Raw genomic sequence first — 27,075 nt, forward strand, 5'->3', positions numbered from 1 at the left:
CGATCCATAAGGTAAGAGCTCTAATCCTGTCATAGCAGCAGCGTGCTACGTAATCCTGACAACCGTTATGCATACTGCTAACATCCCCTGGGTTAGCTGGGGGTCTCCCATGCTGGTGGGGCCCCACCGCAGCTGCACCGTGCGCATAAGCATCCCCCTACCGTTAAACCTCCCCCCGCCACCGGGGCTGAGGTAAAAAACCGGGCCGAACCCGCCCGAGGAAGAACCGGGCTGACAGGCCCTGAGGGAGCAGCGCCCGCAGCGGGGCCCGCCCTGCCTCCTCGGCGGGGCAGCCGGCGGGGACCGGGCCGATGCGGCTGCCCGGGGCCCCGCGGCCCGGGAGCGGCCCGGGAGCGAACGGCGCCGCCGGCCGCGGAGGCCGCAGCGCGCATGCGCGGCGCCGCTGCCGCCCGCCCCCGCCCCGGCGTGCCTCGCGCGCAGCGCGCGGGGCGGGCTCTCCTCACACAAAGGCGCAGGGCTGGGAAAATGGCGGCGACGGCGGCGGTAGCGGCGGCTACGGAAAACGCCGGCGGGAAAATGGAGGAACCGGCGGCGGCCGCCGCCGCGGCGACGGCGGCGACGGCGGCGGCGGCACCGCCACCGCCTAACGGGGCAGGCAGTACCGGGGATGCGCCCACCAAGAGGTAGGGTGGTCGCTGTGGGGCCGCGCTACCGCCTGGGCCTGGCGCGCCGCATGCGGCCTCCCCGCGCCGCGGGCCTGGCCTGGGCCTGAGCCGCGGAGGGGGGGCCGGGGTCGGGGCCGCCGCGCCGGGGGGGGCTGTCGGCGGGGCCGGGACTGCGGCTAGGGCCGCTACCGGGGCTGGGGCCGCTGTTCGGCTCCAGGCGCGTCCGGGAGCCCGGGTGGGGCCTACCCGCCGCGGCGCGGAGGCTGGCGGGCGCGGAGCCGCCCCGGGAAGGCGCGTCCGGGGGCTCCCGCGGTCCGAGGCCGGGGCGGGGAAGGAGCCGGCCCCTCGTCTTGGAGCTTTGTGCACCGCGCAGGCCCCGGGGTACGGCGGCCGGGGGGACCTTTGCCTATCCCGCTTAGAAAATATTTCTGCTGGGCCTTAATGGGCGACTTAAAGCCTCCCCTAGAGGTACGGGCTGGGCCAGCGAGATGGGTTTTGATGTTCCGAGTTAATTACTTTTTGTCCTATCAATGGTAGGTTGTAAGAGTTAGGCTCTGCTTAGGCAGTCATCTCCCATACTGTTGCAAGATTTGCAGCAAAGCGTGCTCTGTTTCGTGGTTGATGATTTAGCTGTGGAGTGGGTTAGGAACACGAGAGACAAATGCCTGGAGGGTGAGAGCTGGGAGGTGATGGCAGGCACTAAGTAAGGGTTGTGTGTCTGATGTCAACGGGATGTTATGGAAATTAAAAAAAATCTGCAGGGGTTACAAATCTAAGTCTGTAAATGTGGGAATTGTAAGCAGAAAAAGCTTGAACTGCTTGTCACTTTTCTATGTTAATGCTAACCTCGTTTTGGAAAAATTCATAGTTAGCAAAGCTTTTTTTAATACCAAATCTGTGGAAAAAAGAACACATTTTCTTCGGTTAATTTTTGGCCCTAGGCCTTAAATGCCGCAGAGATAAGAATCGGCATTTTGAACCTGATGTTCTGTGAGTAATCTCTCAGACTTGAGGTGAGATTTGTTTATCCACTGTTCTCGGGTGCGTTACACAGTTGTGTGTCAGTCAGGCTGCCGGTTGCTGCAGGCTCTTACGCCCAGGTGTGTTGCATATCTGTAGTCTGACCCAGAGCTGACAGATCTGAATAACAGAGGCCGGTTTGATGGTCTGTAGTTATTCGGAGATAACACGGGTATGGTGAGGAGATGGCAGTGTGTCTCAATTTGAAAAACCGCTCTCATCTGCCTCTGCTGCCTGAGTTTGTGGATTGTGTTTCACATGACCAGGAAGGTAGTCGGCTTCCCAAGTGTCACCTTTTGGGAAAAATGCCCATATCTATTTTTTTTTTTCCAACACAAAATAGTTAAACTGTGCTTATGGCAACTGAAGAAAATACTGACATACGCAGCTCTTTCTGTCTTCTTCCTGACGGGTAGAAGCAGGCGTGCCTGTTCCGGAGCGGAGGCAGTTCTGATCCCGGAGGGTGGGGATCCCAGTGCCACCATGGCACATGATACCGTGACATGTAATACGTTAGCCAGGGCTAGGGAGGAATCTTCCCATCATCTTCTCTCCCCCTCACGCTGGGTAGTTGGTACGTGGAGGATGTTCGTGTCTTAGATTCTGTTTACACTTCAAAGCTCACTCTTGGTGACTGCAGCAGAGCCTGCAGCTCTAGGTAATATATAATCAGTAATTTGTCATATATGAGGACATGATTTATTCCTCGAAGTATAAGTAAAGATGTCTACTTTGTTCTGATTTTTTTTTTTTTTTCCTGGCCCCCATTATATTTGGAGTCTCTCCAGAGAGCTTGTCTTTTTATCTAGGTGCAAGTATGTTTGTAATACCAAGCTCCATGTGGCAAAGCTAACACGTCTACAGTGATAATGCCAATGTTCATGTGAACATATTTTCAGTGTGCTTGGTGAGGGGGAAAGGGGGATCTGCCTATGCTGGATTTTGATTCTTAGTGATTTCTGGTACACTCGTTGGGTCTAGGTGACATGTTTAAGAAATCTTGCAGAGGAATGTGCGTAGTAGTTCATTTCTTTGGAAGAAACAAGAGCTTCCCTTTCAGTTCCTCCTTCTACCCGCACCACAAACAGGAAAATTTTTCTTTAGTCTTGATGAAGCATTTCAGTTGTGTAACCCAAGGAAAAAAATCAGAGTAGATGAAATATCTTCTGAAATTAACTACCCAAGTGCATTATTTTCTGCAGCACTTGCATTAGCCTTGGTGTAAATGGATCACAGTTACTCAGAGTGCTTGCTTATTGGGATGGGCAAAGCTGCTGTGGGAATTTTCTCTCCTGCCCTTCCACTTAGGGATACTCACAGGCAGGCATGGTGTATTTTGGAGGTGATGTGGGGCTCATTCCTTCCTGCTGTCTAGAACTCTCTTAAAAGAAGCCCTAAATGCCCTGTTGTTTTCATACTTGGTGACCACATCTTTTAAGCTATCTCTGTGGGCCTGTGCCTGCCTGTTCTTGTCCTTTTGGTGTGTGAAACCCACGGAGGTGGTGTCTGAAATCCTGCAAAAGAACAAAAAACAACTTTGCAGTTGAAGTAGTTTCCTTGACATTTCTTTTGACCTGGCTGGATTTTGTTATGCTGAATATGATAAGGAATATGTTCTAGGCTAATGCTTGCCTTTAATGGCAGGTACTGTGGCTCGTCTGAATTCTTTACAGGTATATCAAAGCTTGAGGTGTTTTTAAGCTGACTTGGGAGCCTTAAATGCAGGATTGCAAAGAATGTCTGCATCATACCGCATTACTTCGAAGCGCGTTATACAGCAGTTCAACCCTGGGGGAATGTAAATAGTTCCAGTTTGAGGAACAACCATAAAAAACTGGGTGTAGCTTTTAACACCAGCACTAAATTTTGTGTTATTTCTTCAGCCAAACAGAAGTTAAGGTGTCAGAAGGATTGTCCTATTTTGAATCTGTTTTTGCATTTTTAATTACTTCATTACTCAAGAAGCTTTAAAAAAGTTCAGTGAGGGAAAGTCTAAAAAATTTCACTTCTTGGTGAAATAAATATTGTGCATAACTAAAGAACACTTTTTTATATAGACCTCTTTTCCAGCATATTACTTACATGCAGAACCTATGTCTTTTTTGACATGAAGTGATACATGATGGCCATACTTAGAGCCAAATTCTGCTTGCAGTTATAGCTGTATCTGTAAAATACAATATTTTTGTGTGTTTGCTTGTAACATATCCTTGTGGCTGAAAAAGTGTAGTCTGCTATGTAATAAAAATGAGGAATTCACTCCAATATACAACTTTGCAGACATCTGCATACTTGTTGCTTTTTTTTTTTCCCCCCCCTGCAGGCTGTTGTATCTGTTCAGTGATTGAAATGGTTTTAAAGGAACGGACAGTGTTGATGCAAAAGTGTGTTCACATCAGAGCCAGAATTTCTGACGTGGCTTGGACTTTGCAGGGCTACATAGGTCTTAAGTTGAGCAAAAGCTCAGTGTATGTACAGATAAGTTTTAGAAACTTTACCAGCTTTTTTGACTGATGTGTTCTCGTGACTTCTTTCTAAAGATGTATTTCTGCATCTTCTCAACCAGTGGACAAGGAGATTAATTGGATTAGTTAAGCAAATCATGTCAGGCTGAGGCTGAAGTATTTAATTCTTCTGTTTTTTTAAAATACTGTTATTCAGCGGCATTTGTGACCTGTTAAGCCCTGATGGTCATCTAGGTTGATTGAGAAATAGTCTTCATTTCTAGCTTTTTAATTTTTGACCTGTTAGAGCTGGTATTCTCAAATACTTAAAAGAACTATTTGGTACGTTTGTTGGAATGCACAGAGGCTTTGAATTTGTGTTGTCCAAAAACTGCAGCAATTGGAGAAGGAAAAAAGTATTGTTAGGTAAGAGTCATTGACCTGAGTGTTTAGTTAGAGGATTATTTTGTTAAAATTCTTGTAGTGTGAGACCACAAATATAGTGGATCAATGTATTATTTGACTTAAAGGTGTTTAAGTAGTATAGTGTGCTAAGGAGAAAATAAATAGGGTGGACATCTGGTCTGGAGCATCATGAGGAGACGGAGTGAGGCTTGGTCGGCTTTAAAGGGATTCAGCTTATGAAATCGAAACCTTGGGTTACATTGGATAAATGTGGGAGAAAATAGTGGGGCTTCATGACATAAGTTGTCTGCTGTTAGGAAATCTTTGTTACAGTGCACTGTGTAGATCTGGTATTGTGCGTACCAGCTTTGGTTGAGAGGTGTACAGTTTTGTAAATAACGTGAATGGATGAAACTTTGCAAGATTTGATTTAGTTTTAAGAATGTAACAAGTTATGTTCCGAGAGGTGGTATGACATTGATCAAATTCCAGAGTAGTTAATGTGTGTGATTATCTTTCTTTGCTTGCAGTGAAGGTGAACGACCAAGCCAAAATGAAAAAAGAAAAGAGAAAAGTGTCAAAAGAGGAGGAAATCGCTTTGAGCCATATGCTAATCCTGCTAAGAGATACCGAGCTTTTATTACAAATATTCCGTTTGATGTGAAGTGGCAGTCTCTGAAAGACCTGGTCAAAGAGAAAGGTAATGTACAACTCAGGTGGCCAAGTGATGTCTGTCATCTTACTTGTGGCTGACTTTGTTTGTAAACTTAAGAGTTGAAGTTCTGGGTGGACTTAGTGACATGAGTTTTGTAAAAGGTCTTCTCGAGGCCTTTTTGGGTGTTGCACAACATCTGCTCCCTGGCAGCCTTCCAGATGGATAGTTCCTTTATAGGCATGTTGGCATATAGCTAATAGTGCTTCATCGGAGACTTAAAAGAATATTTTTCTTAGGGGGGAAAAAATGAGGCTTTTGTCAGATTTTAGCCTTGACATGCAACAAAACTTTCTGAAGCATTTTAATGTCTTTTGGGTAATAAAGGTAGTTATTTACTGCTGATCTGGCGTGTGTATATATAGCTCTGTCCCCCAACTTGGTAGTGATTTGTGCTTAGATAAAGATCCATACTGCCGTTTGATAGCAGTAAAATGTATTTAAGGGTGACCTGCAAAAAAGAAAAATCAGGTTTGTGCTTTGTCATGTGCTGCAACGCAGTTAGGGCTTTGGAAATCATGTTCCTGGTGTTTCCCCCTTCCCCACTTCTATTTAACCGTCCCACGTGAATGGGAGCCGCCTTAGTTTGTTGACCTTGGCATCTTCATCTCTTGAAGAAGATACAGAAATTGAGCTGACTACTCTCAGGTGGTGACAAGTCTAAACGTAGTGTTATTTCTTTAAGCTGATGCCCAACTTACTAGTTTTCAAGTCACCTTGGAAATACAGCGGAGTGGCAAGAAAATACTTGGCTTCTCCATCATCAAAATGTCTCAAAACAAGTTAAGAGTAACTAATGCAATCATTCCTCTTGTGGGTCACTTCTAAAATACATAGCATCAGTCATAAATGTCTCGCAAAATAGTGATCAGTGTTCACTTGTGTTTGAACTAGGTAAGGCAGGGTAGTTAATGTGTTCACAAGGTGTGGCCTAATGAATGGGAAAACAAATTTCCACAGGGTTTTAAAATGTTTGTCTTTGGAGGCAAAATGGAACCGAGTCTGCGTAACGAACTTCAGGACTATAAGCCCTGGGAAACTTCCATAATTAGAGGCTGTGAAACGTTGATGCTTGAGATTCAGCAATGGTTTTCAGTAATATGAGGACTTACAATCTTAAAGACTGCTTTGACAGACCCTAATTATGAATGGTCCCTTGCCTTAACTATGCTTTCACTTTGCTACACAAGATACATTGGTTCATAGGCGTATCTGTATGTGTAGATGTCTAATTTTAAGTACTATGTTGAATTCCGTTCCAAGTGTCTTGTGGTTTCTCTCCAGTTCACGTGGATGGAAAAGTCCGGTGTGAGATTGTTTCCTGCCTTGCTGTTCAGCTACTCATTCCAGCAGATACTCCTAGGGGAACATTGAACCCTCTTCATTCTGTCTGCAGGGCTTGTGATGCTAAACATTGAGAAGCATTGTTCTTGGTTTTTGGGACTGCTTGTTAAAATACAACAGTTTAGATTTGCTGTGTAGTTGCGATTCATTCCAATTAGTCGCTGACTTCTACCAAATTGGTGTTCTTGTGCTGTGCTTGAACTTGCTCAATCGGTACTTCTTGATACAAGGCATAGTAGTTCCAAGAACCAGGAATGTGACCGTGGAAAAATCTAAACGTTAGAATTCTTGGTTTGTAAGTGTAAGAATTACAGGCCAAACGCTCAAGGTTTTGGGAGCACGTGAAACAGATCTGTACACAAAGGGTAAACATAGGCGTTTCATGACTGCTCCATCGCTTGGCAGTCGTGAAGACGTAAGCTGTTAGCAGCAATGGCATAGCAGGTTGCTGAACGTAGGAGGAGTTCACCTCAATCGGCTGTTTTGCGTCAGTAAGTATGGTTTAGGAGACGTGAGCTTTGAGGTCTGCTCATATTTCTGCAACCTGGATTTTTCAGATGCGTACATCTGAAGTCTTCTAAAGGTGACATCTCTCTCAAGAGTAATGCCTTGGTTCAGTCATTTCAGTGTATTTGTTGGTGAAACTCAATTACAGGTATGCAGTATGACATACTTATTAATGAAATTAAAAAATGTTCTTGTTTGAAACTCCCTTGTATTGGCTGACAAACACAAGGTTCTACTAAACTGACGTAATCAGCATTGATAACTGGCAATTGGTGAATGGCGTCAGGAGAAGAATGAGGCAGCAGTTCTCCAGCATGTAAGTGGAGTCTAAACGTAAACGTGATTGAATGCTAAATAGATGTCTTAATCTGTCCCCCAACAAATGGCTCTGTCTTAGGGAGAAAAATGGTAATGCTTCATGGCAGCTGGCGTAAGTCAGGTGATACCATATGATAAAAAAGAGCTTGTATTTGAATTTGAGACATTTATTGGTTCCTTTGGGAAATAAAGAATTTTGTATTTTAAACCCTTTACCTGACCAGAGCAGCAAGATGCTGTACAATAAAAGGAGAAAGATTAGCTGTAAAATGAGACAATAACGATGGTCTGCTCTGTTGCAAAGCCAGGAGCGGTTGCAGTCAAGGCCATGCTCGTGTCACATTCAGAGATGCCAGGACACCCCAGAGACTGTTGGTATTAGCATGGCTGCACCCACGTTTACGTGAGGCAGAGCTGTACTGTGGAGCAGGCACGCTTCCCTCTTCCTAGCAAAACCTGGATGTGTGAACAGATGTGAGGAAAAGAAGCAACAAAGCTTTCCCAGCTTGAACTTTCTGTGAAGAAGAGCAGCTGCTAAACTTCATGGGCTGCCTTCTTTCTTGCTTCATCTCCAGAAATTTTTGGAACCTTTGTGGCCTCCTGAAGATGTAACTCATGCCTTCTTGCTATGGTACTCGATCCCAGATGTTAGTTGAGCACTTTTGTTACTTCGGTACTAACAGCTGTTACTCCAGTACCTGAAGACAGCTGTTACTGGAGAGTCCCCTGCATTTCCGTGCCCAAGATGCTGTCGCAGTGTGCTTGCAGACTGAAGTTTTAGGTGGGCAAAGAAAAAAGGATGAATAAGCCCTGTGGAAGTGCTGTTCCACATCCGACTTGTTCCCCCTTGCTTTCAGTAGATGTGCTAATGAGTTGCTCTATTTCCATTGGCCTTAACCATCCTTTCAAGGAGGCACTGTCCTTTGTCAGTGGCTGCAATGAGCTTTCTCACTCCCTCTTTCCTGCCTGGGCTCTTAAAGAGCCAAGATTACCCATATTTTTTCTGAGTTCTCTCACGCAAAGGTGAGATTTCCCTTCCCCTACTGTAAAAGAATAGCTTGCAAACTCGTCTCTGTCTCTACTTTGGGAAGAATGTTTTTCTTCTCCGCTTTTAACTAAAGCTTCCTACATGTATAAAGCATGTTTCTTTTCTCTCTCCCCAGCCCAAGCTCCCCACGTAACTTTTTAGGGGTTGCCTGTCATGAGCTTTAAAACACTGTAAATGAAGGAGGAGCTGTGGCCAATTCTGAATTGCCTCACGTTGGAAGCATTAGGCTTTTGATGGCAGGGTCCTCTTGAATCCGTCACATTGCTTGTAGTTCTTTGCTTCAGAAGATGATGGGACATCCATATAGTTTTGGTAATGTCTTGAGAGGCTTCCGTCTCTATTTAGTATTTACTTTTGACGTGTAGGCTAAAGAAATTACCGTGATGGAAAGCATTTACCCCTTTTTCAGTTTCTGTGCTTCTGCTCTTGCTGAGACTTGCCTCTCTGTCCCTTTCACGCCTTTCAGAACTTCTTGGCTTGTTGCTAACTGTTAAAATCATATTGCCCAAGTTTAGAATCATACAAGTTGACATCTACGTCTGAGCTTGTTATCCTGGTTACTTCCCAGATATGTCTTTAGGGCTAGGTGAATCCCTCTGAGCCGTGCCTCAAATCACCATATGGACATACTTACCTGAGCTTTCTGAACAGTCATTGGAGAATATCTGAATGCTGACAGACCAACCTGGCTTGAACATCTTAATTTTCCACGCAGATGAACTTCTTTGGAAAGGGGATATAGAGTTTGAGGGTAAACACCCTGACGGCTGTAATAAGTAACACTGGAGATTCCTTTGGTTTGTATTTCTAGTTATTGCAGTGATTTCTGCTTCAGTCTCTTGTTTTAGGAAACAGCAAATTTCTGAACTTTCTCAAGTGTGAGGTTTGAAAAAAATAAGTCAGTCTGCTCTAAGTTAAGTCTTAAAGACACCATGAGGAACATGTTCCCTAATTATACTTGCATTGACTTAGAGCTAGTATTTTCTGCAAGTTTTATCTCCCTTTGAAGGCTGCTCTGGTAATAAACTTGAGTTCCTTAAGTAACAGTCTCTTGTGCTTGAATTAAATTTCTTCACTTGTGGATATAGGGTACGTTTCCTGCTACAAGCCAACTGTTCTCTAGCAGAAAGAAAATCCGCCTGGATCACCGTGCGTTTCTTTTGCCCTCTGAAGCAGGTTTAGTACATGGATATCTGCTGTTGGTACTTTTCCATGGCTTAATTGCCTGTGCACTGTCGTAGGCTACCCTTGTCTGCTATTCTGCTTTATCCCCGATGCCTGACGTTCTGATACACTGTGGTTTGGGATCCAGAAAAAAGCCAAATAAAATGTGACCCAGCATAGGTTGTTAAAAAAAGTTTCCTTTGCCAGCCTCAAACAATAGTCTCCTGGAAGAAGTGTCATGTTGAATCGTTTTACATGTTTTTCAAGTGAAAAAAAGCATTTTTATTGCAGTTGTTCTGTACTCTGGACTTGGTGTCTTGGATACTGAGCTGTTACACTACTTGTGTCATTCCCCTCCCCCCTGCTTTTTTTTGATTTGGCTATTCAGGAAGTTCAGATGTCCTCCGAAGGAAAACAGCTACTTCAAGATGTATATTTAGTTTTTAATATAGGTGTCGATAAGGCTTGAATGTGGAGCACTGAGCAAAATTGGCACATACTAGATTTTCCAAGTGACAAACAATTGCTGCTGTGATAGACTCCTGGAAATCTTGTGGTTCAGAGGTCAGAGATTCGTTAAAAGAGTAAATGTTAAATCGTATTTAATATGTTACGTTCAAGCTCGGCAAACTTCTTTGGAAGTGTTTGTGTGGATCTGAAGTAAGAATTGTAGTTGAATTCGCTTAGCGGTTGGGAGAGGAGAGCCCTCGATCCAGGGGCTCAGTAGTGTTATTAGGAGCAAAGTCATGGACTTCTAACCTGTGACTTCTGGCCTCTGTGAAATGGAGTGGTTTTGTATTGTAGGCAATCTGGGAATTTGTCGTCTTACTACATAAATTGTTGAATCACATTTGCATTCTTGATCAAAGTTTGGTTGGACGCTGGCTGCTGCTGTTGAGATGGATGGCTTCAGAATGTCTTGGTAACACTGAATATTTGGAGTCGGTGCACGGCCGCCATGTACCACCACGGACTAGTCCAGGAGGGCTCTTTACAGCTCAGTCCCTTTCACTACACAGACTGTGGAAACAATTCCATGTATACTACATGATCTCATACTGGTCAGAGTATGGGATAGTATTAATTTTGTTATGCTTTATTTTAAGAACTATTGTTTAGATAGTGAAGCTGTGGATAGCAATTGGACACTCCGATCTGCCCTGTCCCTTTCAAAGGGACTTGCTTGCTAGCCTCTTCCAGTCCCAAACACTATCCTCATAAAAAGATGAATGGATCAGAGTTTTATTCTGTCTAGCTAACTGTTCTTTGGCTGGAATGCTGATATTGCTAAACTATTTTTTTAAATAAGAAATGGAGATTAAAAAAAAGTAGTGATTTCATTAAGCATTCCTTTTCTTCCAGCTTCGAGAGACCTTTCGTCTCGTTTTGTTCGTGTTGCCTAATGACACTAGGGGTCCTGTAACTGACTGGTCCTGAGGGAGGTCAGGCTGAACACTCCTGCCTCTCTGCCCCTTGCTAAGAGACTCTTGAATGTGAGACTCCAGTTCCTTGCTCAAAGTATGCTAGCAATATTCAGACTGGGTCACGATTTCCCACAAAAACAGCTTTCCACCTTTCAGATAATGCAACTTGGAGTCCTCCTGTCTTAAACTTAAAAACTAGGACTTCTAAAACCAGAAAGAAAAAGGAAAAAAAAAAAAAAAAAAGTTTTCTTCACCGATTCTTCTGTATGCCAGTCACTTCAAAGGCAGCAGCCATTTCGGTAGTTGTATTCCGGAGGTACACGATATGGTTATGTGGTCATAAGAAGGCAATCCTAATCTTGTGAGGAAAGGTGCAGATAGAGTTTTCCAGTGCGTTTTGCCTGTTGCTGGAGATGGTTTTGTCTTGGGAGCAAATATGGCAGACTGTTTAATACCACTTATTGAAGGTAAAAAATTGACTTTATTTTGTTATGGCTTACCAAAAGGCTAAAAACTGCTGAAATAAATAGTAGGCAGTCAGTGATCTCTTGGTCTCTTGGTTCAGTCTGACCCCCGTTTTGGAAGTTTGTCTTTAAATCCAGAGAAAAGCAAATAACCGTTTAAGTTCTGGGCTATGGAGACAAGATTGCATACTATGTAAAGTGAAGGAAACTTGTTCTTGCAGACTTTCCCAGGGATTTGGATTGCCTCAAGTAATGAGTGGGTACTAAAGATCAAGGAAACTGATATTGTGGAAATAGCTGGCTTTTGAAGTGGAGGAAAATCAAGAACATGTTTAACTGTTTTAAGACTTTACTGCATACCTGTAATTGTCCAGTTTTGTGGTCTAGAGAACATGGAGTGTTTCTGGGCTTTCTTATAAGGCAGAGGCTCCATACACGGTTGTTGATTGTTCTAAATTCCCATTGTTTTCTTGGCTTTTCTCCCTTGGTATATGTGTCGTCTGGAATCTGATTTGTAGTTGGTGAGGTAACATACGTGGAGCTCTTAATGGACGCTGAAGGAAAGTCAAGGGTAAGTGTTTGAGAGATTTCTTCTGTGGATTTTCTACATGACAAATGTAACTGTATGGTGGCGTGGAACGAAACGAAGTCAGGAAGGTAGAGAGTGTGTATGCTTAGTGGCTATAACATAGGATTGCTTAAAGCTTCTTTTGGGGTGGGGAGGAGGTGGGATGGGGCCTTGTAAACAGCGTTAGGGTGGTCTTCCACTGTGTTCAGTTGGCGTTGGCTGTTTGAATGACCCATGGACCCTAGCAGTATGTATAGTGGTACGGAATATTAAAGTAATACTTGTGTTTTTGGAAAACGTCACTGTAGTGGTTTGCTGAATTTGTAAGGCCAGCGTGCAAAAGCAGGTTCTGTAAACTACGCTTCCTGTGCCAGTAAACTGAATTCAATTCCTAAATGTAAATGCATATTGCCTTCATAGGTACCTAAGTCCTTTAGTCCAGCGACAGTATCTTACGAGGAAAAAAATAGTAGGAGCACACTTAACTGTACCGAAGGATATGGATTTAGGGTGAGAGAATATGGCAAGGGTTTTGCTGTATGACAGAGAAGAACAGGTCACATGAAGCGTGTGGTATTTTTCTTGGAGAATCGGGACTTAGTTCTGTTTGTTACAACTTCAGAAACTACAGATTAATCCTGTTAACGCATAAGAAATTTTATCTTATGGAATTCAAGTATTGAAGGCTTTATTGGGTAAGATTACATTTATTTTCGCTATTAGGGCTAACTAATGTGATTTGACTTTTTTAAAAAAAAAAAAAAGTTTTTTGTGTGTTTTGTGCTTTTACTTACTTTATTTCTTCTTTCTTCCCTCCTCTCCTCCCTGTTAATCGCCTGTGAAATCATCTCATCAGGGATGCGCGTAAGTTCACTTATGAATTTATAGTAAGAAATGAGGAAACTCTTAAAAAATAAGCAATGTTCTTAGATGTCTTGTATCCCCACAGTGTTGTTGAATTCAAGATGGAAGAAAGCATGAAAAAGGCTGCAGAGGTTTTGAACAAGCATAGTCTTGGTGGAAGACCATTGAAAGTGAAAGAAGTAAGACGTGCATCTGTTCTTTCAGTATGTTGAATTTGAAGGTGAAGGGGTAGTTCTTAGTCAAGGTTTATGGCTGACTCGTTTGTAGATAAGAATAATTGACAAAAGGCAGGACTCATCAAATAGGATTAAAAAAAAAAAAAGACCGTCAACCTTTTTTTTTACCATCAGCATGTACTGCTGACCTTGAGTTTGAACGTGATTGTCAAGATTAAACTTGATTTAAAGAATAGGTGCTGATGGTAGCAATGCAGAACTCGGACAACTGCTTTAACTGCAGGTGTACTTTCTCATTTAGTGGTTTAAAGAAGAAACCTGCTTAAGTATTGTTTGTTCCTGACTGCCTTCCCTTTTAATTCTGCATCATAATGAATGTATTCCACAAACAGTTCTGTAGAATAAGCTGGTTTCTGAAATACATCAAAGATTTATTTCCATTTTAATGGCTTTGCTATTGTCAACCAGTATGACATGCTCAACCGTACCATGAGTTAATTCTTAACCATTGCCAAGCTTAAAGTTTTCTTCCAGCAGTTTGGAACCTGTAGCTACATTGAAGGTTCAATTAAAAATAAAAAGGAACTTATTTCAGTGTTAGCATTGACTCTCGGCCTTAGGGTATGTGAGCTGTGTTCTTAGCTAAGCAGTCTTAATGTTCTGTTGTGCCCTGCCCACTTAATGGTGGGGGTGAAAGACATCTGCATGAGTATGAGACAGAGAATGTGTGCAGAAGGTCTGCCCTGAGCAACCCGCTCCGTGCTGTAGTCGGAGGAGCGCTTGGGAAGAAGGACGGGGACAGCAAGTGGCAGCGCTTCTCAGATCTGGCAGATTTTATAAGTAGAGTAATGAACTCTGGGGGCAGCAGCCTGCTTCTGGGCGCAAGCCATCTTCTGGCACTATTGACCTCTTGCTACCCTTTAAAGGAATGAAGAGGTGAAATGGAAGGTTAGAAAAATACAGCTGCACCTGGAAGTTATCAGGCACTGGCTTCTCTAAGGGGACCTTGGAAGAAAAAGCTATGGAGAGTGGGCCACCTCTGGGTCAGGTTTCCTGTTAATGATACACCATTGGTACTGGAAGTCGGGTTGCCCTTTGGTATCAGTCCTTGAGAAGAGGTGGTTGTCATTTGCCCAACTCTTCATGAAACTGTTGTCATACTTGAATATTTCTGTCTGTATGACACAGAACAGAAATGATACTTGAAATCGGTGAAGAAGCATTTTACCAGTATTAGGGACTTGAGCAACACTTATACCCCAGCCAAGTGCCCCAGTCTGACTGTGTGGACTGAATTAAATTCTTGTGGGTGACCACGAGCATCAGTTTTGCCAACTGTCTGGTACGTACCTCTCCTTGTTGGCTGTCTCACTGCTGAGGAGCATGAAGGCCTTCAAGTGACATAATAAAAATTGATGGCAGAATAAAGTTCTTTCCCTGATCAGAAGACTTTAGTTTGTCTGACAACCACTCTTGGCTTTCTATTGGAGCTAATCTGGTTTTAAGCAATACCTTATTTTGACAGTGAAATAGGAAATTTAAATTGAGAAGTGACTTGTATTCACTTTAATGTGTTCTCCACCTCAGACTACTATGATTTTCTGTAGCTGAAATGTGAAAGCTATCCTTTCTCCTGTTTCCAAAAAGTGCTATTGTTTAGTCTTAAATTTCAGATCAAGACTCAAATTAACTCAAATAGCTTTTATTTTTAAAGCACCTGTATTTCTGACTAATTAATTCTATTTGACATTTCACTTTCTTCAGCAGTCTTGCAGTGCTGGTGCATTTTGCTCACTGAATACAGTGTGACATTTCCAACCGAAGTAACATAAGTTCACCTTGTATTGTGAAGGTGCTTACGTTCACTTTCAGTATAAAGTGAAGTGACAATAATTAATCTTATTTCCTTCCTTGAATTCTTCATCCTATGCTTCATGTTCTCTAGCATGTCCTAAAATTGTGAGATTATATAGTAATAGGGGGATACATTAAAAGGTTTTTTTTCGGGTTAGAAAGCCAGTGTGTGTGTGGGGGAAAAAAGCGTCGCCCAAACCAATCTTCTTGAAATTTTACACACTGTATCTTGTCTTGTAAAGAAGTCCAAGTGCAAGGTAAACAAATTGTTTTGAAGATGCCAAGAGTTAGCTGGCATTTGTTTTCCAAAACCTTCCCAGTGCCATTCTGGGTTTATCAGTCTTTGGAACAGACGTAACTGTGAGGTTTATTGCTGGTATTGAATAATAGATAAACACTTGCAGAATCAGGGGAAATGCATGAGTAGGAATAACTTGATAACTTGAAGGGTGCTGGCATATCGGTTAAAAGAAAATAAATTAGCGGGTGGCAATGATATGTGAAGTAGTTGGCTGGAGACCTGTAGGGAGCAGACAGCCCCGTATAAAGGGAAACCCCTTCTTCTTTTGACTGTTTTAGTCATGCTGCTAAATCTCCACGTGTTTAGTAGAGTCCCGAGGGAACAGAGTATGTTGTTTCTGTTTTTGCAGGATCCTGACGGTGAGCATGCCAGGAGAGCAATGCAGAAGGTCATGGCAGCAGCTGGTGGAATGGGTATTGGTCCCGGCCCGGGCGGCCCCGGCATGATCAATATCCCACCTAGTATACTCAACAATCCCAACATACCCAACGAGATCATTCATGCCTTACAGGCAGGGAGACTTGGAAGCACTGTCTTTGTTGCAAATGTAAGTCCTGTGTAATCCGTGAACAGAGTATCTGGGTCTTAACTGAATTAAATCTAATAAATTAGGAGAAAAGCCTTAGACTTTCAGCTCTGTTCCAGTATAACTGAGTAGTAACTTCTTTTGTGGCTAGCCTTGTTGATTCTCTGTGCTAGTGGACTTGTAAATTGAGATGTATCCTATATGTTACGGTGTCTGTTAATTTGTATTTTTGAAGAAAGCCAGGAACGTTGCATTAAGCACTGTAGCGTTCTTTATGCTATTTAAATTTTATCCTATCTCTGTGAAGACTCTTGTTTCTTAAGATTGCTGATATTGGGAAAGGAAACGTAAGAACACTAAAGCTGTTTTTTGATGGAAATCTTTCTCATGCTTCCAATATCACTTGTCTTCCAGTTGGATTACAAGGTTGGTTGGAAGAAACTGAAAGAAGTATTCAGCATGGCCGGTGTTGTGGTTCGGGCAGACATACTAGAAGATAAAGATGGCAAAAGTCGCGGGATCGGCACTGTCACTTTTGAGCAAGCTATAGAGGCTGTTCAGGCTATATGTATCCTTGAAGAGTAATGATGGTAAATAGTAGGCAAATAACTTTGTAAACAAAGCAGGATGAAAATGTAAATTGTAGTGTTACGAATGAGGATGTTGCCATGTCACAGAAAGTCAAGCCATTGCAGTGGATGGAAAACGTCAGGACAACTGAAAACGAGAAAAAAGTCCATCTTGAGAGAATTGTTGCCGTTTGCTCAGAGTCATTAACAAAGTGGCTTCTCTTTCCCACGTGGGTATGTGTGTTTCTAGCCCAAACAGTAAATTTCTGTCTCTAGGTTGTAGCTAGTATTAAAATGCAATTGCTGAGAAAAGATTTGTCGTAAATTCCTGTGATGGAGGTAAAGGAGGAATGCAACAAATCCATTTGCAATGTAAGATGGCTTGCCCTGCTGCGTTGCTCTTACACTATGCACACCATGGTTTGCTGCATGGCAAGCTACACGAAACAAACCAAACAGCGACAAGGTACAGATGCTGCTGTGTGCGTGATCTCTCAGCTTGTGGCTGTGGCATGGAAAGGAGGAAAATATTTTCCCTCTTTCCCCTCCCAAAGTTTCTCTTCCTATTTGAATGTTAATTCTGTTCTGCGCGTGCACCTAGTAAGTTAAGCCTTGTGCAAGCAAGACTTACACAAATTTCACATGATTCACTAAGTGTGGCATACTTCAAAATCTGGCTATTTGTTGATTTGGAAATGCTGGGAACTTTTGCCTGTTTTCTCCTGTTTTAAATGGCTACAGTTACTGATGAAACATTTAAACATCTAGGCTGGTTTGGAGTCACGTTTTGAGTGATCTCTTAATGACCTTAATCTTAACCAGAAGAGTATTTTTAACTCATGTTTTAATTTTAAAAAGCCATTCTTTGAATATTCAGTTACTTGGATTTCAAAGCTTTTTAGTTTTGAAGAAGGCAGAAGGATTTTTGATAATCTGAACGATAGCTCAAGAAGTGACCCGGAGAGGCGTGGTTTTCTGACTGGGTTTTTGTACTCTGCACCAGATAGCACTTAGAGCTGTAAGACTTTGTGTGATTCTAGCGCTTGAACAATGATCCTTAGTGAAACAATAGCGATGTTTAATGGGCAGCTGCTCTTTGACAGACCGATGCATGTAAAAATGGTAAGTACATTCAAATTCTTACTGCTTTTTGAACGCGTAATTGTGCTCCTGATTTTGGGTGATGTGTGGTTTCAAGGTTGAGTTGAAATACAGCAGGAGGGAAATGTGTGAGTTGCCTAATTCCTAGTGATGTCAGCTCACGCCATGAGGGAAGGTTAATTCTGATTATTTTGCTAAAAGACAATCATAAATGCAGTGAAGATTGCTTTAGCTTTAAGTTTCTGTGTTTTAATTAAAAAAAAAAAAAAAGGCAAGAAATAATTTCTTACTTTTCTCGCAAACTTTAATATATTGAATTGTGTTTAGGACGAGCGAGCCTTTCCCAAAGGAGACTTCTTTCCTCCAGAGCGACCCCAACAACTTCCTCGTAAGTCTTTCCTGCATGACTGAACATGTTATGTTTTTTTATTTTGCTGTTCAGCGCCTGGGGCCCGATCCCAGCCCCAGTAAGACTCTGGTTCAGACTTTGGAAAGCTGGGATCCAAATGGTCTGAATAATATCAAAGGGGGAAATAGTAAAGAAGAGCTGCTCAGTCTTATCTTTTTTTTCTGGATACTTCTTTCAGCTCATAGCTAGAAGCTTGTCTTAAAACAGTATCCCATTCACGTTCTCAAGGCTTCCAAATCTCTCAATTGCAATTCAAAGACCCCAATGCCTTGTAAAACTACTGTTAGTAGTGGGATTTAATGGAAACGTAATTAATCAGTCAGTAGGGAAAAGTGTGCCTCCTTTTACGTGATGGTGTTCTGGGTATCTAATGTTTTTCCTTTAATTGAAAGGGCTGAATTGAGGGCCTGACTATCTTCCAGGTCTTCAGGTTTCTAAAGGGGATCTTGTCAATGGATATAAATATCCGAGGGGAGGGTATAAAGAAGAGGGAGCCAGGCCCTTTCAGTGGTGCCCAGTGGCCGGGCAAGAGGCAGTAAGCATAAATGGAAACACAGGAGACTCCGTCTGAATATAAGGAAACATTACTGTGAGGGTGACTGAGCACTGGAACAACAGGTTGCCCAGAGAGCCCGTGGAGTCTCCGTCCTTGGAGATAGTCAAAAGCTGTGTGGACATGGACCTGGGTAACCAGCTCTAGGTGGCCCTGCTTGAGCCAGCGGGGCTGGAGCAGATGACCTCCAGAGGTCCCTTCCAACCTCACTGTGCTGTGATAAGATACTGATACTGAAAGTATGGCACAAGAAGAGTCTGAGTTGGAAGGGAAGAGCTAGAGGCGGGGGAACACAGGCTTAATTTGTTGAAATACCGCAAAAATATAAAGTGTGGCTGTTAACGTAATTCTGTTAATTCAGCCAGTTGCTGTTTTCTTGGGCATGGGAACCAAACCTGTTGTGTGCTGTTAACCTGCACAATTTTAGTGATCATCAACCAATCCATCCCTTAATTAGCTCAGTTTTCTGTGTATCTGTCAAAGCCTTATTCAGCAGCAGTATCACTCGTGGTTTTTATTGCTGCCTTGACTTTCTGTAATGGTATACCTCTTTTTCAAGAGAAAGTCATTGGGTTCCAATTTAATTATCTTTGCATAAAACTCAACAAATACCAATGGAAGCCTGTTTCTTGGCCTTTATTGGGGCGGGGATGGGGTATCTTGTGTTGTTTTAAAACAAGATTCAACGCTTCCTGTGTTTATTATGCTGAGCTGTAAATGAGGGAGTCCTCTTCTCATAGGCAAAGAATGCCATTAAGCTGTTGTTTGATGCAAGTGCAAGCAGAGAACTCTTTCTTCCTGATTAACTATAAGGAAAATATGAGGGCTTTTTCTTCTTTCTTTGGACTGGGGAATTCTTAATTCGTTTGGGTACAGGAAGATTCAAAATTATGCCTGGGAATGATACACTTTGTTTGCTCAGAGAAGAGGCTGGCTGTGTGCTCTGAATTCTATAGGTGGCTATCATAATGATAGGTTGAACTTTGTGGTTAAATTCTTACCTACAAGGGAAGAACCTTGGCAAAGGTGGAAATAAGCCATTTGTCAATCAAGGGTAATACTGTGCAAAGGTTAGAAGATCTTTATACTAAATTGCCCACTCTCTTCTCCTTAGATTGAGGAGTTGCACAAAATAAGCAGTGTTCTAGCCAGTTATTTTTCAGGAGTCAGCTTAAAACCAACCAAACAAGCAAGTTTTCTCAGTAGTAAGATGGAAAATGGATTATGAGAAAAAAATATTTGAGACAGTTTTTAGTATATTTCAAGACACATCTATTCTGGATTTACTATACACTTTCATGCTTTAAGTACACACCCCAAAGTGGGAACACAGCAAGCTTTTTGGAGAATGAAAGTCAATTACTTAAGAATAAAACTTGCTGTTTTGTCAAACTATGGAAAGAAGGCTTTTTTGATATCTGAATATTTTCTTCAGATGGTCTTGGTGGTATTGGCATGGGATTAGGACCTGGAGGTCAACCTATTGATGCAAATCATTTAAACAAAGGCATGGGAATGGGCAACATGGGACCTGGAGGTAAGAAGATTACTCCTATGCTTTTGTTTCATGAGAGCTTTAAGCTATGTAGAAGGTAGATAGCTTTGTTTTGCCTACACAAAAAGTTGAAGTGTTAAAGGAGTGTTAAAGCCAAATGAGTTTTTGTTGAGCTAAGTAATGAGCTTGATAATGGAAACTTGAATTTAACCAACTGCTCCATTTTTTTCACTGTGGTCAAGGCACAGCTCTCATTTTCTGACTCTTGAGCATGAGCAGCAGACACTGCAAATATACATTAAACTTTTAAAACCATCTGTCACTTTTAACACTTATTAGTGGGCTTGCAAATCTTTGTTTAGGATATGTTTAAATAGCACAAGTTTTAAAGAGCCACCTAAAAAGTAGCACACATTCAGCTTTCAATTTATAAATGCCTATGGGTTTTTCCCCTTTGCTGCTTTAATTTCTGAGAAGGAATGTTGCAATCTACTCAGAGTTATCACATGTAAGCTCTTCAGTCCAAACAGTGGACATGTTGTATGGTCTCTATTTCTACAGCCAGCCTAATGGCTGAACTTTTGTAGAATTATGTCTGCTATATAAAGCTTTCTCTTTTATTTTGAGGAATGGGAATGGAAGGCATGGGCTTTGGAATGAATAAAATGGGAGGTAAGCTGTGTTTTTTGACATGTATATAGCTTGGGCTTTCTGAAAGTCATGTAAACTTAGCCCTATATGTCTAGCAGGCATTTGTGTTCTTTGAAATTGTCACCAATTTAGTAATAACTTGTTCCTTTTTGAGTATTAATAAAACTGCTGGAGGTGTTTTTGTCGTGTGACTTGTTAAAACTGCCCTTGGCTTAGGAGATACGGTGTGACCAAATTCTGACCAAATTTTGTTTTCGTGAGTCTGTGATACAGAGTTGTCTTGGTGCCTGTGGAAATGTTCTGTGAAAGCAGCTTATGTGGGTGAAGTGTAGTGTTAAGTGGAAATGCATTGCTAAAGAATCCCTGAAAAATATTTTCTTTTAGGAATGGAAGGTCCTTTTGGCATGGAAAACATTGGTCGCTTCCCAGCTGGAATGAACATGGGCAGAATGAGTGGTAGGCATTGTTTTTTTGTATATCCAACTCCTGACTTGTGTTCTCTGAAAGTATAACCCTGGAGAGGCTCTCTAGACTGGTCATTTTCCTTTTATTGGAGAAACTTAAGAGCTTACAGCTGACGTGGTGTCCACAAGTCGCTCATGGCCTCTGAGCTGCAGAAAACAAGTGATTTGTTGAGGTTGTCTTGAAGGACTAGTTTAGCAAGAGAGAAACTCTTCTCTAGTCACCAGAAAGACTTCTCCAGAGCAGAGTGGCTGCGTTGAATGTGTTTGTCCATCTTGAGATGAGTCCTGCTTTTTGTTGTTTTTTTTCGTCTCAAGAAGACATGGATAAAATGATCAGGAGACCATACTAAAAAAAACTTGCCTTGCTCTTAATCTTTAAAAATTAGGCCTGTATTAAAACATTCTCTCAGGAGTCATTTGGACACCCTGAAGAACATATCCAACTTAATCTTTTCAGAGATGGATCGTGCCATGGGTGGAGGATTTGAAAGAGAATTTGGAAGAAATGAAATGGGAATGTCTCGTAGTTTTGGAGAGACCTTGGAGAGAGGAATAGGTACGTACACTAAGCTAAGTACTTTTACTACCTGCCTTTCATACCTGAACTGTACGTAAAAATTGTGCGTGTTTTGTTAGAACAAAACAGACTGTTTTATATATATTTGCTGTAATAGTTTGGCTTTGATCAGACTCCTAAGAGCTGTACAGAAGGCAGAGGGATACACTGGTAGTGATCTGTGGGGCTGTGTAATGGAACTTCAGATGCAACAGGAAACCTTCTGACAGGCTTACTACACTGCCTCGTGTCTTGAAACTTCATGCTAAACTTCCAAAGAGGAAGGTTCTGAACGATGCGTGACCCAATCCTGTCACTAAAATGTCGTCTGTGGCCTAGACAGTAGGGAGGAAAAATATGATGAAACCTTAACTTCCTTCCCTTGCTCCCAGATGTTTCAGGAATCTGGCACAGACTCACACATCAGGTGATTGAAGAGAACGCCTTGCTGCGCAACTCATGCAGCACTAAAATCAGTGTTCTTCTGTTGGTCTTTCCTTTTGAACCCCAGCGGGAAAAGGAAGACTATCAGTATAGCAAATAACTTGGTGTAAAATACTACTTGAACCGAGCAAGGACAGTGTTTGCGGTACTGTTCTGTCTGTAGCAGCTTTGAGATGGCAAAATCATGCTTTGTGGAAAGATTCAGAACTTGAACATTTTTAATGTCTTCAGTGAGCATCTGTTCCGTGTGCATACAGCTTGATTCAGCCCGTTCCTGAGATTGCTCTGTTATTGCTGTGCTCTGTTAATTTGATATCACTGAAATTAATTTTTAAAGAAAGTGAAAGGCAGTACACTGTTGCTGATACAACTCAGATGACTCTTGATAAAGTTGGATCTTGTATGCAAGGGAAGGTGATCTTTTTTTATAAGTCATTAAAAAAACAGACAAAAATAGTCTTCCCTTAAAATTCAGGTTGCAAAGCAAATATAGCCTTCAAAAAACTCAAAGCACTTGAAGCAGCAATTCAGTTACGGTAACTCGCTGCTTTTTTTTTTTTCTTATATATCTATCATAATGCAATAAAAAATAGTTTTGAGGGAGATAATCTTTAAATAGATAAGCAATATTATGCATTAAAACACTTCTGAAAAAAAGATTACTGGAAGAGTAAGGGAAAAAAAATGTAGACTGTCAGCTTTGCTGGCAGTTGTCCATTTTTGAAATACTACTGGTAAGATACTAAATTTTTTTCAGTGAAAACAAAGTCCTGCTCCTTCCCGCTGCCTGTATAACCATTAGCTTCCTAGCAGGTTGCCCGGTGACTCTGGAAATACCGGACTGTTTCAGTAATGAAGTACTCAAAACTGCAGAATCTCTGAAACAAAGCTGAACCCAAATATCTCGAAGTAGGCAGACCTCCCCCCCTTCCCAATTTACAGAATTAATTTTATTTGCTTAATGACTGAATCACAACATTTAACAACCAAGAGTTGGCTCTGCCTGCCTGCACAGGATTAGCCCTTTTCTGGGAGACTCTAAAAACAAATGCACACCGCTGTTGGCTTTCAGCTGAAGAAATACTCAGCGTTCGTCGCTGTTGTTTCTTCATTTAAAAAAAAAAAAAAAGCCAACTTGGTTGCACAAGTACAAATGTCAACGTAACTCAAAACCATTCTGCGTTATTTAAGGTACTACTGAAGCTCGAAATAGCGAAGCAGGATGAATGCTGTTTGGAAATGTGGCTGCTTCAGTTTTCTTGAGCATAGGCTTATCTTAGGGTTATGTAACTTGTTTCTCTTCATTAAATATATGTAGATAACTGAAGTACGCACGTTCTTCAAGGCTTTTCCCCCTCAAATAGGAAGCAAACTCAACATGATTCTTGTTTTTTTTACAGTGCAGCAGTGCTAAACTTGATAGATAAGCTAAGATCCTTCGTACAACAGCAAAATGGCCTAAACTATAGGAGAGTGATCCTTCTGCAGGAACTTGAAGACTCTGTAGCAGAGTCAGGACAACTCAGTCAAGGGATTTGATGTAGCAGCTATAGGAACCCTATTCTCACCTGTGTTTTATGGCACAGGCAACCTTTTTATACTTCTTTCCACATTAAAAGGCCAAGCATGCTTTGTGAGTTTATAATGGTCACTCTGCTGTGGTTCTTGTGTGGAATTTGCTTTTTTTTTTTTTCCTTGGAGTTCTGGCGATAAGAGGGCTCTTAGGTTTGGGCAAGCTTTTCCTGTAAAAGTCTCTCCCTGGCTTGGCAGAAGCAATCTGAGTTGCCTGGCAAGGACGATGTGATTTCATTCCTCTTCCAAGCAATCTGTATTTGAACTGGAGTATCAGTTACTAAATGACTGCTCTTGCTGTGTAATCCCCAGTGTACTGCACAGGACAGCTAGCAGCTAAGATTATGTGTAAAATACTGCTTTTGCCGCCTGATCTTCTCCTAGGTTTGCATGTGCCTTCCAAATTTTCTCCGTTGGTTTTTTTTTTTGGAAGGCTTTCTTTGTGCGTGCAGAAGTTAAGCTCCTTAGCGAAGGGATAATCCCAACTCTAGTATGAGTGAGGAGATGACTGCTCCCCTAAATCACGTGTTGTAGTCATGATGGTCTGCGTAATCAACAACGGTGCTCTTCTTACCATCCGAAATAAAACTTCGCTTCGTATTCTGCAGCAACAGAGCACACAGCGTGCGGTCACTTTTCTGAATGATGATAAAGCTTAAAGCATTTCAGTACTGTAAGCATGCGTTAGGTTTTTTTTTTTGTCCCTGTATGGTTACTGATAAACTGTTGTGTTGTGTTCCAGGTGGCGGAAATGCCAGCATTCCTGGGATTGAGAGGATGGCACCTGGCATTGATCGTATGGGCTCGGGAATAGAAAGAATACCTTCCGGGATGGGGCATGGGATGGAGAGAGTAGGGTCAGAAATAGACAGGATGGGTCTCGTTTTGGATCGCATGAGCTCCAACGTGGAGCGAATGGGTTCAGGCATTGACCGAATGGCCCCTCTGGGCATAGATCACATCGCTCCTAACATTGAGAGGATGGGCCCAGCTATCGAGAGAATGGGTTCTGGCATAGAAAGAATGGGTTCTGGCATAGGCTTTGGTATCGAGAGAATGGGCGCTGCCATTGACCGCGTTGGCACCACTATGGACAGAATGGGATCAGGCGTGGAACGTATGGGTTCTGGCATGGATAGAATGGGTATAGGTATGGAGCGTATGGTCCCTGCTGGAATGGGAACTGGAATGGGTCAGGTCATAGAGAGAATGCCAGCTGGTTTGGATCGCATAGGTGCCACTCCTATGGAAAGAATAGGAATAGATCGTATGGGTGCTGCTAGCATGGAGAGAATGGGCTTGGAGCGCATTGGAGCCACTAATATGGAAAGAATGGGTCCTGCTATGGGACAGGGCATGGGAGCAGGCATAGATCGAATGGGACTTGCAATGGGAAGCAATTTTGAAAGAACAATGGACATGGAACGTGGAAACTTTGCAGGCAATTTTGCAGGCTCCCTTGGAGGAACTGGAGGACCTGCAGCTGGGGTGGCCAGAAAAGCCTGTCAGATATTTGTGAGAAATGTGAGTAGCCTCCTTCCTACCTCTCCTTCCTCCTGAAATGAATTGGTACTGACATGTTGATCTCATCTGTGCTCAGCTGACTTCAGTCAGAATATCTAACATTGGGGTGCTGCCAAAGGGGGAGTTAGGTCGGCTTTTGTGAGTTGAAGCTGTTTCCCTAGCAGGAGAAGAGCTCTCTGCATCTGTAAACAACGATGCTGAACAGTGGCCGTCCCAGGACAGAAAACACGTTTTGAAGAGTTGGCAGTGCCTGCAAGTTGTGCAGCAGATCCTCAGTAACGCTCTCTTCTTCTCTTTTCACAGCTGCCTTTTGATTTTACATGGAAAATGCTGAAAGATAAATTTAATGAATGTGGTAAGTTACTTTGTCACTGGTAATTATTCTGAAAATTGAGTATGAATTACACAGTAACTCCTGGCTCTGTATGTCCCTGACACTAGTATCCTAACTAAAATGTCACTCAGACTCAGTACTAGATCTTAACGTTGACAAGTGTAGTGAGGATGTTTACCAGCCCTGCTATACCAGCAAGAGTTCTGCAGTGTTGAAAAGAAATAATAAACCCAGTTAGCATATCCTTTTTCTCGGCGTTTGTTCCCTTCTCCATCTCGGGGGCTGGGTTTATCATGTGGATAGCCTCTTCGTAGTTGCAGAAAGAGATAAGAATGGAGATACAGAAGTCCTGAGAACTGCTGAAAAGCACCTGCACAGATTCTTACTGTCTAAATTTGTCTGGGAAAACTGTCCTTAAAAAAATAACTGAAAAAAGTCTGAATTCCGCTCCTGACTGCTGAGCGTGCTGTTCAGCTTCGGGGAGTTTTGTCGTGGCAGCGGTTGCTGTGCCCAGACCTTGCTCCCCGGTATCTTGTGCTGCTTGCCTGATGGCAAAACCAAGTCCCAGCCGCCTCAGTCACGATGCGAAGCGTGCGCTGACAACTGGGACAGGGCTTGTTAGCTCGTGCTTCGCTCCGCTCATCTACTTCTGATGCTGCTGCTTGAGTGCGAATTGGGAGAACCAGTTTGAATTAATTCATCTCTTAAACTGAGAACACTTCTTTAAAACAACGGCTTGGTAAAGTTGTCCTGCGGCTTTACGTTTCAAAGCAATGATAGCTTCTAAAGGTGTACTGGAGAGTTACGCGGAGCTGCTGGGTTAAACAAGAGCCTTTCTTTTCTTTTTAAGGTCATGTGCTGTATGCTGATATCAAGATGGAGAATGGGAAGTCTAAAGGATGTGGTGTGGTTAGATTTGAGTCCCCAGAAGTAGCTGAGCGAGCCTGCCGTATGATGAATGGGATACAGCTTCGTGGGAGGGAGATTGATGTGCGAATTGATAGAAATGCTTAAGTAGTTGCCTTTTTAACACTGATACCAGATTTTTGAATTTGTATTTTTTCTTGTTAACCATTTTAATTTGACTGGATGTAAAGGTGTTAAAACAATTCAGTTGCTTTCTGGAGTAATTTTAATTACTTTTTTAACAAATGGATTTCCATTTTACTGTTTTTTGCATTGGAACTGCAATGTGCACAATCTTTTTTTGTAGTTGTGGCATCTTGTTGACATTACAGATGTAAACAGTATGACTTTGATAATAAATGCAAGTTAAAGATTTCAGTCACAGCATCCGTTACTGGCAGCACATCCTATGCTTGCAAAAATATCTGTAAACTGAGCTCAGTAAACGAGAATTTGTATTTGTGAAGTGTCAAGAAAGAATGTTCCTCTTGGTTGGCAGTTTATGACAGTACGAATCGGTCTTTAAAATGATGGATTTGCGCATTCGCATGCGTGTCTGGATGTCTTCGGGGCAGAGGGGGGCTTCCCTTTCCTGTATGCAGACCTAATCGATGAGCTCTCTTAGCAAAAGGCTGGTAGCTTAATTTTTCTCCAGTGGCAATGCTGATTTAAAAACAAACAAACAAAAATAAATAAAATATCCTCTACCTTCGGTTGTGTCAGTGCCATTCT

General features: G+C 42.4%; 2 protein-coding genes across 6 annotated transcripts in view; both read left to right on the forward strand.

The window, feature by feature from the left end:
• Positions 1-465: 465 nt before the first annotated feature.
• Positions 466-26,981, forward strand: HNRNPM (heterogeneous nuclear ribonucleoprotein M). Of its 5 annotated transcripts, none has more exons than XM_082331292.1 (13): positions 466-644; positions 12,994-13,087; positions 15,589-15,786; positions 16,180-16,333; positions 17,407-17,456; positions 17,763-17,823; positions 19,833-19,934; positions 20,520-20,564; positions 20,928-20,999; positions 21,465-21,563; positions 24,322-25,103; positions 25,407-25,458; positions 26,288-26,979. In XM_082331292.1, exons 1-13 carry the CDS (start codon positions 487-489, stop codon positions 26,449-26,451), a joined length of 2,031 nt encoding a protein of 676 aa, XP_082187418.1. In that variant the 5' UTR covers positions 466-486; the 3' UTR covers positions 26,452-26,979. The 5 variants fall into 5 exon arrangements, with proteins under 5 accessions (XP_082187418.1, XP_082187420.1, XP_082187421.1 ...); XM_082331294.1 differs by having other exon boundaries at positions 551-652; positions 12,994-13,111; positions 26,288-26,981; XM_082331295.1 differs by lacking the exon at positions 466-644 and adding an exon at positions 5,107-5,195 and having other exon boundaries at positions 12,994-13,111; positions 26,288-26,981.
• TIMM44 (translocase of inner mitochondrial membrane 44) overlaps positions 25,071-27,075 on the forward strand; it is a 28,929-nt gene continuing 26,924 nt past the window's right edge. Inside the window, exons 1-2 of the mRNA XM_082331298.1 lie at positions 25,071-25,103; positions 25,407-25,458. Of these exons, the coding sequence (XP_082187424.1) occupies positions 25,450-25,458 (9 nt within the window). The 5' untranslated portion in view covers positions 25,071-25,103; positions 25,407-25,449. The remainder of the gene's footprint in view (positions 25,104-25,406; positions 25,459-27,075) is intronic.

The sequence above is a fragment of the Platalea leucorodia genome (genome assembly GCF_965183815.1).
Source record: "Platalea leucorodia genome assembly, chromosome: 21".
Classification (NCBI taxonomy): Eukaryota; Metazoa; Chordata; class Aves; order Pelecaniformes; family Threskiornithidae; genus Platalea; species Platalea leucorodia.

Excerpts from the sequence above, each read along its gene's own strand:
- HNRNPM (XM_082331292.1), top strand. The coding sequence starts at position 487 with ATGGCGGCGACGGCGGCGGTAGCGGCGGCTACGGAAAACGCCGGCGGG. Across the intron at positions 19,935-20,519 it reads GGGCAACATGGGACCTGGAG|GAATGGGAATGGAAGGCATG; the intron begins GTAAGAAGATTA and ends TTTTATTTTGAG. Across the intron at positions 21,000-21,464 it reads GAACATGGGCAGAATGAGTG|AGATGGATCGTGCCATGGGT; the intron begins GTAGGCATTGTT and ends TAATCTTTTCAG.